Here is a 15,178-nt window from a genome sequence, read left to right as displayed (position 1 = left end):
TGGTATCCTATCTGACCTAAAAAATGTGAACAGTGGCTGGTCACTTTACACAACACTCTGATGTCCTTTCCTGCCTTAAAATGTGGTCACACTAGACTTTAAACACTGCAAAGACTGGAATACAACATCAAACTCTGTGATGTCTTTTGTAAAATTAATAACAACATATAAAATAATTCAACATATAACATATAGACATCATATGTTATCTACTTCACTTCACTACTAGCTAGGTTGTAAAAGTCTGTACTTTCTTTGGTTGCACCATTGATTTTTAAAGCAGTCATCAGATGCCCATTTTCCACAAGTTGATATGATTCTTTAGGGTCTTAATGAAAAGTCTATAACATACTTTGGTTAAAATTTCTCAATGGTAGTGTAAAACAACACCCTTTTCACCCTGTCAAAATCAGCTCTTTTCACAGCAAGCCGTTTCAGTGCATTTCCCTTTAAATGCTAATGAGCTCTGCTCACCCGCCCTTTTCCCTCCGTGGGGTGACAAGCTGTTTTAAAAAAACACTTAAACTCACTTCTGTAGGTGAAGCTGAATCACGAATGACTCGCGCGAACATAGACGCACTTAGGCAGATCAGGGGACGCATTCCCTTCGAAAACAAACGTACTCCACTGTGTCTTCAGTGGATCAGATGTTGGGAGTAAATGACGACTGCTATGTTCATTATTACGTCCAACAACAGAACATGGTTGTAATTTTGGTTGTAATTTTCAGTGCAACAAGTGAAGCGATGTAAGACTTCACTGCTTTCCTAGCGATAAGAAGAGGAGAAAAGAATGGGAAGATGCCTGTGGACTAATAAAACTTCCTAAAGACCCGCTTCTTTGTTCTCTCCACTTTAGCCCTGATGCCTTTGAGTCTTTTAGTAGACCACAGCTACTGAAAGAGCTTACAAACAGCTGAGACAAGAAATGCTAGATGCCATCTGTTAGGATGTAAACATGATGTAAATCATGACCTGCGGCCGCTGGAGGAGTTTCTCAGCGCGGATTTCCCTCAAGATCCGGGGCGTTTAGACTCCTTGTGGGGAAAAATCGATGGTACAGCATTTGGTTTAAACCTATACTTATATCCATCGCCACCTGTAAGCTCTTTCAGTAGCTGTGGTCGTTATATTCGTATTTTATTTTCTGAGTTGTTTATTCTGAGATGTGTTGTGGTAAAAATAGCAACGTCATCAGAATAATGGCGCCTCCCATAGTCCAAAATATGTATAAATCTTTAATGGGTTTTCTACTACATATTTCAGTAAGAGGCATCATTTACGTTATATTAAGCCATACAAATTAATACCCAGGGATCCCTTTAATTCTAACTTTTGTCTCACATAACTAATGGTAAACATGTTTCAATTAAAATACGTGTTGAAGAACCATTAACAATGTAACTTATTCACATAATGTTCTCTTTCTTAAAATGTAAATGTCAGCATTTTCATATATGTGTACAGGATTGGCGTCTGTCAGGTAAAACATAAGCTTATTGATGCAGTTCAGTCAATCTGATATTTTATTCCAAGTGTTACTTCTGGATGGAGGCCAGTTTATACATAGTTATACAAGTTTAATGGTGCAACACAAAACATATTTAGTAATGTGTAAGTTGTAACATACAGCCTAAGTTGTAATTTACCTACAGCTGGGGAAACCTGTCTGAGATCCACAGTGTTTACACTCTTCAAAATGTCAGCCTACTAATGGTCCATGTGTCATTGTCTCTGTACATTCAACTGGGACAGGAAGTAACATTGAAATATGACACATTTTAGCTTTAATCTATGAACAATGAGAACCACAGATCTCATGACACCAGGCTCTGTCCATCCTGATCTATGATCGGCCGGTACACTGACACATTCCACAGATATCCTGACCGGCAGAGCAGATGTTCCCGGCCACTTCTCTCTCCGTGTCTCGTGTTGTTTCTCTGGGTCACCGGCTCTGATCACACTGTACAGCTGGAGTCATGGCTCTCAGGAAAAAGGTTCAAGGCTGTCATACAATAAACAAGTACAGTAAACAGCTGTCTGCACACAGAGTACATTTGACCGTATCAAATCCTCTAGAAAGCACACGGTTTCTGATGTCCATAGACGTGCTACATCAAAACTTAATTTCCTACCCAACAGCACAGAGATCCAGGCTGCATCTCAACTTATACTACATATTAAATTGGGATTCATTCATAATATTTAAACTGCAAGATGCAACTGATGCTATAGGTCACATAACAGTGACAACATGACAGATGTAGTTCATACTATGACGAACATACTTTTATAAAGGTCACTAAGTTTCATAGTATCTACTAAATAGTTTCTTTTTCAGACACTCTCTATTTTTCAACTGTAGAAAAACTGAAAAATATAAGGCTATGGGGTCGTTAACACAGAATGCGTCTTTGTGTCTAAAAACGTGAGACGGTGCTCAGGAATGGTTTTAAAAAAGCGCAGTGCAGAATGCCGCTCCTGTAAACAAAAGCTTGCAACGTTTGCCCCGCCTCCGAGGTCTTCTGATTGGTCCACTGTTTTAGAACTGACATTGATGGACGGTGCTGCGTGTAAAAGTTAAAAAAAAAATGTTTAACTTGACACAGCATCTTAAAAACGCAGCGCTTATGTACGAAACGCTGCAAAAGACGTGAACACAACCGTCATACACGTTCTGTGTGAACTACAAGAAGTATACATAAATGGCCCTGGTAATCACTCTCAGGATGAGACAGCAAAAGTGGGTTTTTGACAGCATGATGGTTAATTAACCTGGCTGCAAAAGTGCACAGACTCATTTCCCAGTTAAGATAACCCAGGATCTGAGATCACAGTACTGCTCTATCACCAAAGCACTTGAACTGCTCCAGACTGCTCCAATGAGACAGCCCTTACATCCGTTTGCAGTGCTTAAAGCTCCTTTAGATGGAAAGCTTTTGTCAAATGTAAGAATAAATCTCATTCTCTCTCTAGAGTTATTTTATTATTTTATTATACGTATTATTGTCACTAACAGGTTAACAGGATGTTAAAGAGGGGGTTTAGTTTGTTTATTTTCCCTCGTTTCCTGGCTTTTCTTCTCTTTTAAATAGCTGGCAAAAGCACCGTGCGCATTTTACTTCCACTTTTAAATTAGCAGCACTTCGACATCAAGCAATTGTTCGTTTGAGTATTCCCTCTTTTCCTCACTTTCCTTTGCTTTTAAATAGCTTGTAAAAGTTTACTATTACTTTTTTTTTGTAAAATTTTACTTTCACCTTCAAATTAGCAGCAATTCGGCAAAAACCAAATACAACGTCAAACTTTTATTAACAAAACGAATAAAAATACACCATACATGCCTAATATAAAATAACAAATTACTTAGGCTACACATTTACATTTACGTTTAGTCAGGTATACAAAAATCAACAAACACTGTGAAACCAAATAAATAAGAAACATAGAACATTTACGTTTACGTTTACCAAACGAATAAGAAAGCTTGGAGGCACAGCGTACACCTTGATGTAAAATAAAATAAACAAAATAGCCTACACAAAGTTTAAATAAAGTAAAAATTAACACTGTGGAAGCAAATAAATAAGAAACAAATGTTTAAAAAAACTTCCAAAATCACCTTAGATAAACGGAAAAAGTCAACAGGCTTTTCAAAATCCAAAATATTGCCAAATGGGCACTTTTGCATTTCGTTTCAAAACTAAACCTTCCACCATTGTCTTGTCTGTCTCACCTCACTCTTCCCGTCAATCAGCTCGACTCGCTCCTCGCTTGATAAATGAAATATGACTCCTGCTGTTGATCTGTGATGCCACTGTCGTTCAGTACGCTGCATTGAGCAGCCGCATTCAGTTTTTAATGGTAGTTTCTGTCCTCTAACTGAACTAAATGATTTTTATTACGATAACTAAAATCTAAATGATGGTGGGGGTGCCATGGTGGGCAAATTATGTAATCGGTGTTGCGGCTTAACACCGACCGGTAACACCGTAAACAATGAATATTGCAGCAAGCCTACCAGCTAGACAAGCATTAACCAGTACTAACTATTCCTGCAGATTCAGACCTTTCATCAGTGTAAAGTCTGGTCCATCTGCAGCTTATTCCTGCCTATAAATGCCTATTAAAGGGTGGGAGGGTCAAACTGGATTTTTTGTTTCATTGTCCTTCATTCAAATGCACGCAAATGCAGGAGACAGGAAACACAAGACCATGCAAATTTCACTGCTTTCTAAAGTGAACTCTGGTGAACTCTGACCTGCAAATTCATAACCTTGTGAAGACATGGTAAATAGGAGATCTTTGTGACCTCAGCTGAATTTAAAAAATGCAAACTTTAAAACTGCAGCATTGCATAATCCATTAGTGTGGAATTTATGTTCCAATTTAAGTAAGAATAGTTGGTGCTTTAAAAACATTGCTTTATTTATCTGACATGTCGATTTCTGGCGTAACCAGTGAGTTTAAGGCAGGACTACCAGTTTGAACAAATAAGGGCACTGTTTGGGAAACCTGCTGGATATCAGTCATTTTTGCAATTCCCATTGGTGCCACTGTTGAGAGTGTACAAAGCTATAAATGTACAAAACCAGCTAGTTAGTGGGTTGCCTTAATGACTAAATAATAATCAGGTTTTAGATGGCTGTTTTCAGGTTCACCTGACTCTGCTCAAACTTGTTTTTTAGGGAGCATTTACATTAGACACATTGTAGTGTTCAGAAACACCTATAAGCACACAATGGAAAGAAACAGAATTAGGGCTGCACGATTAACCGTATTTAAATCGTGATCACAATTTCTGCTTCTCTCAATTAATTAACAATAATCTTCTGTGCTATTGGCCAACAGGTTATTTAACCTGAGTTTTCATTTGACATTTTCCATCTCCATTCTGATGTTCTTCTCAAATGAAAGTGCTGTCATCCTTCACAAAGCTGCTTGTGCAAAGTCTGTAAGTAAATGTTCTCGGTGGCAAACAGTAATAATTGCGAATATGAATCTGGACTATGTTGTTTGCGATTGTAAAGGTTCATATTTATGAACCATTATTGATTGAGGTCTTTCTAGTGGATGGGTATTTTGCTGGGGCACTGCTTCGCCTGCTTGTTCCTCCACAGACCAACATGTTTACCATCTTAACGTTCCTGACGTGCTGCTAATCTGCTAATCTGCTAATCTCTTGACATCAGACGTGCCTTTTCCCACTTGAACCTGTTATCTGTCATCTGTTACCAAGCCAAGTCTTCAACCACTGCCTGAATCTTCATTAGCTCTTAAAGTTTCGCTCACACACTGCTGTTCTGTAGTCGTGTGCTCAATGTATTTGGGAGTGTGTGCGTGGGTCCTGGATGACTACGGCAGTGTTCCTCTTCTTACATTTACATTTATGCATTTAGCAGATGCTTTTATCCAGCGAATTACAGTGCATTCAGGCTATACATTTTTTATTTATTTTTTTTATCAGTATGTACTGCTAACGAAATGCTCTACCACTGAGCCACAGGAACAGTGGTAGAGCTGTTCCTCTTCTCACCCCCTGCGATTAGCATCTTTCCAGGAGGAAGTGAGGGCTTCACGAAAGGAAGTTTGGCAACAGGAGGACTCTATTGTGTGTTTTTTCTTTGGAATGCTATTAACGCTGTTTTCCGCTGGTTCTGAGACCCACTGACCCTGGTGACATAGAGACACCTTCCTTCTAAATATAAAACATCAAGAGCATTTGTGGTAAACAGACAGCCATTTATCAATTTCGTCTCATATCTCAGTGGGTTTTGTTTTGGGCACATTACATATTTCATTTGGCATGAATGAAAAAAAGGGAAACAAAGATTGTGAATTTGTCTTTAGTCACCAAAAATTCATTAGATTATGAATATTTGATCATTAGCTGTGTTATTTTAGTACCATTGATAAAGAATCATAGTTTGATATTTTAAATTATTTTATTTATTTATTTTTTTCATTTTAGTAAATTTTTAGTAATTTTGTTGTGTTTGACATTTTTATTAGTTTATTTTTTAAATGTCCATATAGCCTAGTTTTTTTTTTTTTAAGTTTTAGTTTTTAGTAGTGCTGTCAAACGATTAATCGCGATCAATCGCATCCAAAAGAAAAGTTTTTGTTTACATAATATATGTGTGTGTACTGTGTATATTTATTATGTATATGTAAATACACACACATGCATGTATATATTTTAGAAAAATATGTTGTTTATATTAGGGGTGTGCGATATATATTTGTATTTTTTGGGATTTTTTTGATAACAATAATTAGGCGATATTTTGCCGAGTGTGTTATTGTGCTGATATCTGACTACCATGGACAGCTGCAGTTTTTGATATTCTTCATATTCTTTGTGGTCAGTTCACATCAGTGATAGAAATTAATCTTTTCATATAAGTTAAAATAGATTTTTACCTTTTATGGGCTATTTTACCTTTAATAAAGCCATTTTTTTCTAAAAGTATGCATCTTTTATGAGTCAAATTGTTACATTTAATCAGTCAGTTAGAATAAGACATTTAGGCTGTTACCAAACAAATGAAACCAGTATCATCAAAAATTAATCTTTGCAGAAGTTGCATCTGAAGTGGCATTTAGATGTATTTACACACTGTTTCGGACATGGAGTGCTTTAACCTGCAGTTACAAATGCATAATGTTTTGATATTTTAAACATAAAACATTAAATACTGATATTTGAAATTATTTTAAAATGAACAGATACTTTGAATGTGAAATTAAAATCGCCAGTAGGTGGCAGCAAGTCACTGTTAACAAGTGAGTCATTGCGACTGAACCGAATCATTTAACGGTTGATTCATTCAGGAACTAAACCTTGTCTTGTTGCTCAGAGACAAAAAACAGTACTGTAACTGTTAGGAATTATTTGTTTTGTTGGCGAAATGGAGCAAAAACAGGCAATATGGTGTCTAAAACGTCTCTTAATATTAACTTATTGTTTATTGAACTGTTGTATAAAATCAATATCACAATCATGCTTATTTTTGAACAAAAAACGGCACTCTTCGTGTGATTTGTAACTATATGATATATATATATATATATATATATATATATAAAACACATTTTCTGCCCTCATATCTTCAATTTTGTTATCATTCTTAATGCATTTTAATAGACTGAATCATGCAGTGAAAGAACACACTCTAAAATGCACGCGCTCTAGTCTAGACTTCACGTAATGAATGCGTGCTCTCTGTAGGGGTGTTTTGTTTGGTTTTTGCAAAATACTCGATAATGTCAAATTGCATATCGTTAAAACAACAATTACGATATATATCGCACACCCCTAGTTTATTTATGAAATATTCTTATTTATAATATAGATTATATAAATATAGAAATGTTAAAATGAATTTAAACTGAATAAAACTCATTAGGAATTATATTACAACTGAGGCATCTCATCTGTTCCTGCATTCAAAGATTTTTTTTTCTTGTATCTCATTGTATTACAGTTTAGTCTCAAACTAGTGGCTCTTTAATTAGAAAAATTGAGATGCTGTATAATTGGGCTTTAAAAATAATGGACAAAAAAACAAATCAATGGCATGATTGTCATATTTTAAAGAAATGGAATATGCTTAATTTTACGAATTTTTAAAATGTATCGTATGTGAAATTGATTTTTAAATGTTTGCGTAATAAGGCACCTTCTGTTTTATGTAATTTGGTAAAGAGACACGACGACACAGGCCGAACCACTAGGAGTACAGAGGTTGGAAACTGTAGGATTGGGTTTTGCAGAACATCACAAGGGCAAAGAGCTTTCTCTGTAAAGGGATCCCAACTTTGGAATATGTTGCCAAATGAATTTAAAGTGATACATGATATAAAGTCTTTTACGTTGAAGGTTAAGCGTTGGCTCAAATTAAACCAGACTTGTACGCATATTTAAATTATTATTTGGCTCTGTACTAGTTAATTATTAAGATTGGAAGAGTCTATAAAACTAGGTGCATGTGTTTTGTATTCTGTTTGCAATGTGAGGTTTTTATATGAAGAGTTTGTTACATTAGTTGTTTTGTTTGTTTTTTGTTTTTTAGAAAAGCCTTTCTAGGGACATGAGATGCAAATTAGCACCTGCTATAATCTTTATGTGCAGTGCATTTTTTCCAGTCTTTGACTGGAATCATGTTTATTGTACTGTACTGTAAATAAAAATGTAAATACATGTAAATATTTTCAAAATATATACTGTATGTGTGTGTGTGTGTGTATTTATATATACATAATAAATATACACAGAACACACACATATATTATGCAAAATATAATGGAGAAAGTTGCTTTTTGCAGTCACAACATCTACAATCTAATGGAGTCATGCAAACCAGCCAAAGCTTGACCTCTTTCATGCTCTTATTGGCTGAATGGATGGAGACTGTCTGTCCAGAAGAACTGAACCTGGCTGTTTGAGTCCTGCCGATATGGCGGACGTGAGTCAGGCTGGGGAGTTTTGCTTTGAAACTGTGGTCGAACTCATCCTGCCTCTTTGTTTGTCTTGTTTCTCTCACGAGAAGACTCTCATCAGGGGGAGTTATACTGAACAAAAGTCATTCTTTTCAAAGTCGTACTGAAATTGTTTGTGAATTTGTTTGCACATGCAATGAAAGTGGAATAGTAGTTTCAGTGTCAGTCATGAAACACGTGTGAGTCATGCTGATGTGTTAAGTAGTTTAATTAAAGTGATGGTTCACCCAAAAGTATTTGAGGTTAATTAAAGTGATAGTTTACACCTAAACATCTAAAAAAGGAATATGATTGCTTCACATAATCCAGACATAGTCAGTAATGTCAGGCGTATGTCAAGCTTAAGAGTGAATGAACACTGGTAAACTGAAGTTAACTAAATGCATTATATATAAGATATGCAACATAAATGCAATATTACACCTTGCATCTGCACAAAAAGGATGGAAATGCACATGTGATCTAGGCCAGTGATTTTCAATCCTGTTCCTCTGCTCTGCACATTTTGCATGTGTCCCTTATCTGACACTCATTTGGGTTCATGGAGATCTTTCCTAATGAGCTGATGATCTGAATCAGCTGTGTAAATTAGGAAGACATGCAAAATGTGCAGAGCTGTGGGTCCCCAGGAACAAGTTTTAAAACCACTGATCTAGACCACACTAGTCAGAATGTGTAATAATACTCTTGTGGATGTGCTTTTCACATAACAACATGCCAAAACACGGTCTGGACGACATGCTGCCCCAACACTAACCAATCAGACCTCAAGTCATCACCCAGGATGCTGCCATAACCAATCAGAAAAAAAAAGAAAATACATGTGTTTTTAAAAGTCACATGATCATCATTTTCCTGATTGATCATTGTTGTCACTTCTGAGTACTCGTGGCCATCCCTAATTTGTTGGTGGTTGTTGGATCAGATGTGATTATAGATAGTATAGATTTGATTATAACAGTGCTTTTCTTCTGCAGGTGTGTACAGTGCCACGACAGATCCGGACGTTCTACCCCTCCATACCTCCACACGCACTGAGAGAGGCACAGAGTCTGTTTGTGCAAGAGGTAAAACACGCACACTTAAAGAGCACTTTCTTTGAATTCATAACTTTACTGTCTCACATTTACTGACTTTCATTCTCAGTCATACAGTGTGTGCGTGCGTGTAAGACAGAAAAGCACAGCACCTATTGTTCTTTAACAGTATTTGAGCATTTGACGTCCTCTCACATACTTACTGCACTCGGAGGATTTCCTGTGTTGTTTATAGAGAGGACTTTGTCCGAAATTGACCTTCATTTCACGTAACACACTCACTCCTAGCTGAGAGGAGAATAGTGCTCCATTGTTCTGCAGATATTCCCAATTCTTTATAAGACTCACTGCCAGATAGGTATAAACTCATGGGATACTCCCAAACTATTTGAGTATTGTCTCACACACACACACACACACACACACACACACACACACACTGATGTTACTGGCAGACACATGGCTGCTCTCCAGTTGAATATCTTGAACAGATGGTTTAACGTGAGGTTTCAAAACCTAGTGAGCTTCATTTCTGTCTGCTGTCTACATGAGAAGCTGCCTTCAAAAGGGATGCCTAATAAAATACATATATAATTGACATTTCCCCTTGACACCTTTTAACATATTAACTCCATAAAGCCTGACGTATGAATTAATAGTCAGATACATTTTTTTATATATTTATCTTTTTTAAATGTTTGGTTTTATGATCAAAGCTCTGCAGTTTTTATTGTGACAGCAAAACATAATATAATACAATACAATGATCATTGAGAGATGAACAAATACAAATTCCTCAAAAGCCTGATGGATCATATTGAATCAACCCTCTACAATGCAAGTAAATCACTCGCATATGTGACTGGCGCTCACCTATTATCGTCCCTTTCTTGATTTCAGCAAATCAGTTTGAGCGAATGCAGACAACGTGATTAATATTCATGAACCCATCAGCTCATTAATCCTTTGTGCGTTTTATGTTGTTATTAGTAGAAGAATTTGTAGTAGTATTGTTATCTTTTCAGTATTATTTCACCCCCCCCCCCTTTTCTTAAAGGGGTGGTTGATTGTGATTTCATTTTTTTTATTTTTTTTTTTTACTTTATTTAGTGGGTAATGTTGCTGTTTGAGAATAAACAATACTGCAAAGTTACGATGCTGAAAGTTCAGTGCAAACGGAGATGTTGACTTTTAAAAGTTTTGGCAGTTTAATGCCTACAAAAAGGCTGGTAGGGATTACAACAAGCTACTTCCCAGGTTGGTGACATCACAAACCCCCAAATTTACATAAAGCCCACCCCCGGGAACATGCAACAAAGGGGGCTCTGTTGCTCTGCTTTAGAGAAAAGGAAGAGTTGCCATCTTCACTTCCTCTTCACTAATATTCTCTGCATCTCAATAAGGCTCAAATTAATAAGCAATATTGACGGCGCTATTGTTTACAATACAACCAGAGCACATGCCACTGAGCTGAGGGGTGGGACATTTAGACGCATACTGGCGGTTTAGCGAATCACAACACACTGAGCCAGCTAACCAATCTGAGCCCATCGCGTATTTCTGAGGGTGGGAGTTTTGAGGATGTTGATCTAGGGCTGCACAATTAGTCAAATTTCTAAACAACGCTGTGAAATCCAGTAAGAAGCACTCGAGTTCAGCGCAGAGTTCTTCAGTACAAATCACGTCTCTTTCATTTAAACTGGTTTAAAGGCAAATAAATCGGAGCTGTTATTCTCATCAACACTGATCCAGAAAGCAGCAGAAACAGTGCAACCACAATCCAGTTAGAAGACGTTTCAATCCACAAATCACCCGCATTTATCATAGTTTTACTGCATTAACACTAACGGTAACAATGGTACGGTGGCAGAAAAGTAGGATATTCATATTGAGTATTATTATATTAGTAATATACTAAATATGTTAAAGGAGTAATGGAATATAATTACATTATTTTGTTAATTATTCTATCAGTTGATATGGATTTGTAATTGACTGAATGTCTTTAGGTTACTGTTTTTCAATTCAAACTCCATGGAAACCATATAGTTAGGCTACTTTTTTACCATGGTAATGAGGTGCTGTACTTTTGGTTTTGACTTACAAATGTATAAAAGATGAGGCTGTTACAGTTTTCACAATGGTACTGTTTTTGTTTATAAAAATAAATGTACATCTGCATCCCAACTCAAGCTCCTGCTACTCTGAACTCAAGCTCCTGTTCTATTTCTGTTGCATTTCTAAGAGACAAAACTTGTAATATTATTATTATTACATGTTCAGTGCTACCAAATCAAGTGCTGGTGCCACTGCTCTCGAATGATAGTCTGGAGTCCTGATAATATAAATTGTACTGTAAAATGTTACTGTAATTTGAAATTCCGTCTGTTTAATTGTAAATTAAATATATAGCTTTAGTAAACCATTTTTTATTTTATTTTTTATTTCATTATTATACCATGTATAATTTTACTTTTTTTTTTTTTTTGTTTAAAGAAGAAACCAAACCAATGTATAGTTGACATTTGAGGCTCAGTGCAGCTTCGAACAATGGCATAAATATGTTCAAAATAATCGTTATTAATAATCGCAATTACAATTTCAAGGGAATAATCGACAATTATTGTCATAATTGTGCAGCCCTATGTTGAGCATTTAGAGACCTTAGAAATTTGTGTTTTGAATGTAACACTTTATTGCTTTATTGGGTTAATGATAGTTTTTCACTGAGCATGCATTGCATTATGGAAATTGGGTTTTTGTGAAGCATAAATGTGATGCTTCCTTAGAATTTGGTCAAAATGAGGTAGATAGAAAGCAGCATCATTTTTCTGTAACAGCTTTTGTAATATTTTTATATAGTGTACCTATAAATGCCTAAAATCTTGCATCTTACTAGGTATACACTTACAGAGTATATGTGAGTGTTTTTAACATTCACCATCAGCTTTATGCAAATATTGTGCTGATGTTGTGTTTAAATATTGAGTGTTCCTTCTGTTTCACTTTTTTATTTTTTTATCTATTAAAAAAAAAAATTTGCCTTTGAGAAATGGGTTTTCCTGCCCCTGCCTTTCATCTCCTTTCTGCACTTCCTAAAAAAATCAGATTGGAAAGAGAGCAAAGGATTGAGGGAATAAATGAGATCTTTTTGAGCACAGGGTGACTTTGCATAAAACTGTGACTCAAAAATAGTAATGCTGTTGCATTTCCTTTCCTGTCAGAAAGGAGAAAAGGATGTGGTTGCAGTTAACACTCCAGATCATTTAAGCTGTGGTGCTCAGGCAAATGATGCAGGTTTGAATCCGGTTTGCGATTTCGTTCTGATCCTATTTCACCCTCCTTAAATAGTTTCCACTCTTCATTATTTTAATTACGATTCAAAACGTACATTGCTAACATACATATTAATACATACATTCAGAGCTGGGTAGTAACTGATTACATGTAATCTGGATTACGTAATCAAATTCAAAAAATTAAGTACTTGTAATTAGAGTAAGTTACATTTTAAAATACTCGTAATCAGACTACAGTTACTTTTTTATGGATTACATGATCACATAATTCATTGATTCTCCCTAATTTCTCTTTTTCATCTTTAAAATTTTCCTTTCTAAAATAGCATTACCGATTATATACATTTGAAATATGTATATATAGTCCAGTTTTGTGGACATTCACACAAAGATCAGTCATTAGTCAGATGACAGCATTTGACCACTGGATTTACAAAAATAATTTCAGGTTTAAAGGGATAGTTTACCCAAAAATGAAAATTCTGTCATCATTTACTCACCCTCAAGTAGTTCCAAACCTGTATGAATTTCTTTGTTCTGCCGAACACAAAGGAAGATATTTTGAAGAAAGTTTGTAACCAGGCTGTTTTGGAGGCACCATTGAATTCCATAGTAGGAAAAAAAAAATACTATGGAAGTCAGTGGTGCCCCAGAACTTCTCTGTTTCCCACATTCTTCAGAATATTTTCCTTTGTGTTCAGTAGAACACATTCATACAGGTTTGGAACTACTTGAGGGTGAGTAAATGATGACCACATTCATTTTTATTTGAATTATTACTCTGTAGGTTTTTTAACCATGTATTATTAATTATAACTAATAAAATTCACATTCACATTATTTCTTAGTTACATGTAATCCAGGCATTCCAAGACTTTTTGTCATTGTTACGTGCTTGATGTTAAAACGGGATGATACCATAACATTTATATGTGACAACTGTTACTGGATGTGGTGCAGATCAAAGATGGTACTGAAAAGTAGTATTTCAAAAGATCTTTACTGGACGCTTTGTAAACAGATACAAATAATATTTTAAAAAGGGAAAATAAATTATGAAGTTTAACACAGGGGGAAAAAACAGGAGTGTCACCCAAATTAAAGAAATAAACAAGACAAAACAATCCTTATAACTAACCTCTAAACTGACTAACCAAAAGAAATATGAAAATAAAACCGAATTCTTCAGCGTATACGACGCTCGAACTAAACTCCTATAAACTACAAACAAAAATACAAGGGTGGCGTAACACTCGGAAATCTAATCTAACAAAGTACAAACTAACCTAATCAAAAACAAGCGAACAGTATTATAACAACGATTGACTAGGTATTCGGATCATCACCAAGAGACACGTTTAATTAAGTAGTTCGATTCGCCAGAATGCATTCTTTACTTTGAACTTGACCCATAATAGGACTGAAACTCCAACACCGACATCGGCGTTATCTTTCACGAAGGATTCGATACAAGTCAATAGCCAAAGAACAAATCTATAAATAGATCAAAGCATAACTCCATAAGGCAAAATACATTAAGCCTCGGGAGACAATTGGCGTCGACACGAGACTGTTGACTGCGTTGGAAGCACAAGGTACGCTGGCGTGGCGCATGCACACACAATCAACTCGAGTCCTCAAATACAGCTGGCACGTCAGCAGATTGGCAGAACATCGTGACGTCAGAATGATGATTGACAGTCAAGTCCGCCAATAAACACCAACCTAGAAGCGGAGCAAAAAAAAAAATAACAAAAAAAAAGACAGGAGAGCGAGAAAAAGAAACAATATACACAAACACACGTGGAACATAAGTCATCTAAACATAATTCACCAAATATATTTGTTTGAAGTACCCCTGAGATTTTAAAATAAATATTTCAATAATTAAGTATCACATTTGCATGTTCACGGTTTCTTTGATGTTGATTAATGATCACATGGCATGCAGGTAAATAAAAATATTTCATCTTTTTTTAGTAAGTGTTTTATTTAAAACAAAGACTATAGAAATACAAAGACGGTTCACTCCTATACTTATGATTGGGAGAAACTGCATTGTGCAATATGGAGGAATAATCCCACCTTCTAAATGAAAGATCCAAATTTCCCATAGAAACCTGACTAGACCAGCCAATGCACATGCGCAGTATAAGCACGTTATGACTCCGCACGTGCGTTGGCTGGTCTAGCCTGAAAAATAATCTTTTTAAACGCTATTTGAGCATAAGAAACAACATTCATGGGGCAATTAATTTCAGATTTTTGTTGCTGATTTGACATATGGAATTGAATTGTGAGTTCAGCGAGCAGTTTTTGAGATTTCAGGATTCCCCCA

General features: G+C 35.8%; 1 protein-coding gene across 1 annotated transcript in view; it reads left to right on the top strand.

Annotated features, from left to right (window-relative positions):
* zmp:0000001200 (dedicator of cytokinesis protein 9) overlaps positions 1 to 15,178 on the top strand; it is a 104,521-nt gene that overhangs the window by 31,108 nt on the left and 58,235 nt on the right. The window contains 1 exon segment of the mRNA XM_058787097.1: positions 9,482 to 9,571. Within this exon segment, the coding sequence (XP_058643080.1) occupies positions 9,482 to 9,571 (90 nt within the window).

Source organism: Onychostoma macrolepis, chromosome 09 (genome assembly GCF_012432095.1).
Source record: "Onychostoma macrolepis isolate SWU-2019 chromosome 09, ASM1243209v1, whole genome shotgun sequence".
In the NCBI taxonomy this organism is placed as follows: Eukaryota; Metazoa; Chordata; class Actinopteri; order Cypriniformes; family Cyprinidae; genus Onychostoma; species Onychostoma macrolepis.
Note: the sequence above shows the minus strand (reverse complement) of the source record. Positions and strands in the feature narration are given on the sequence as shown.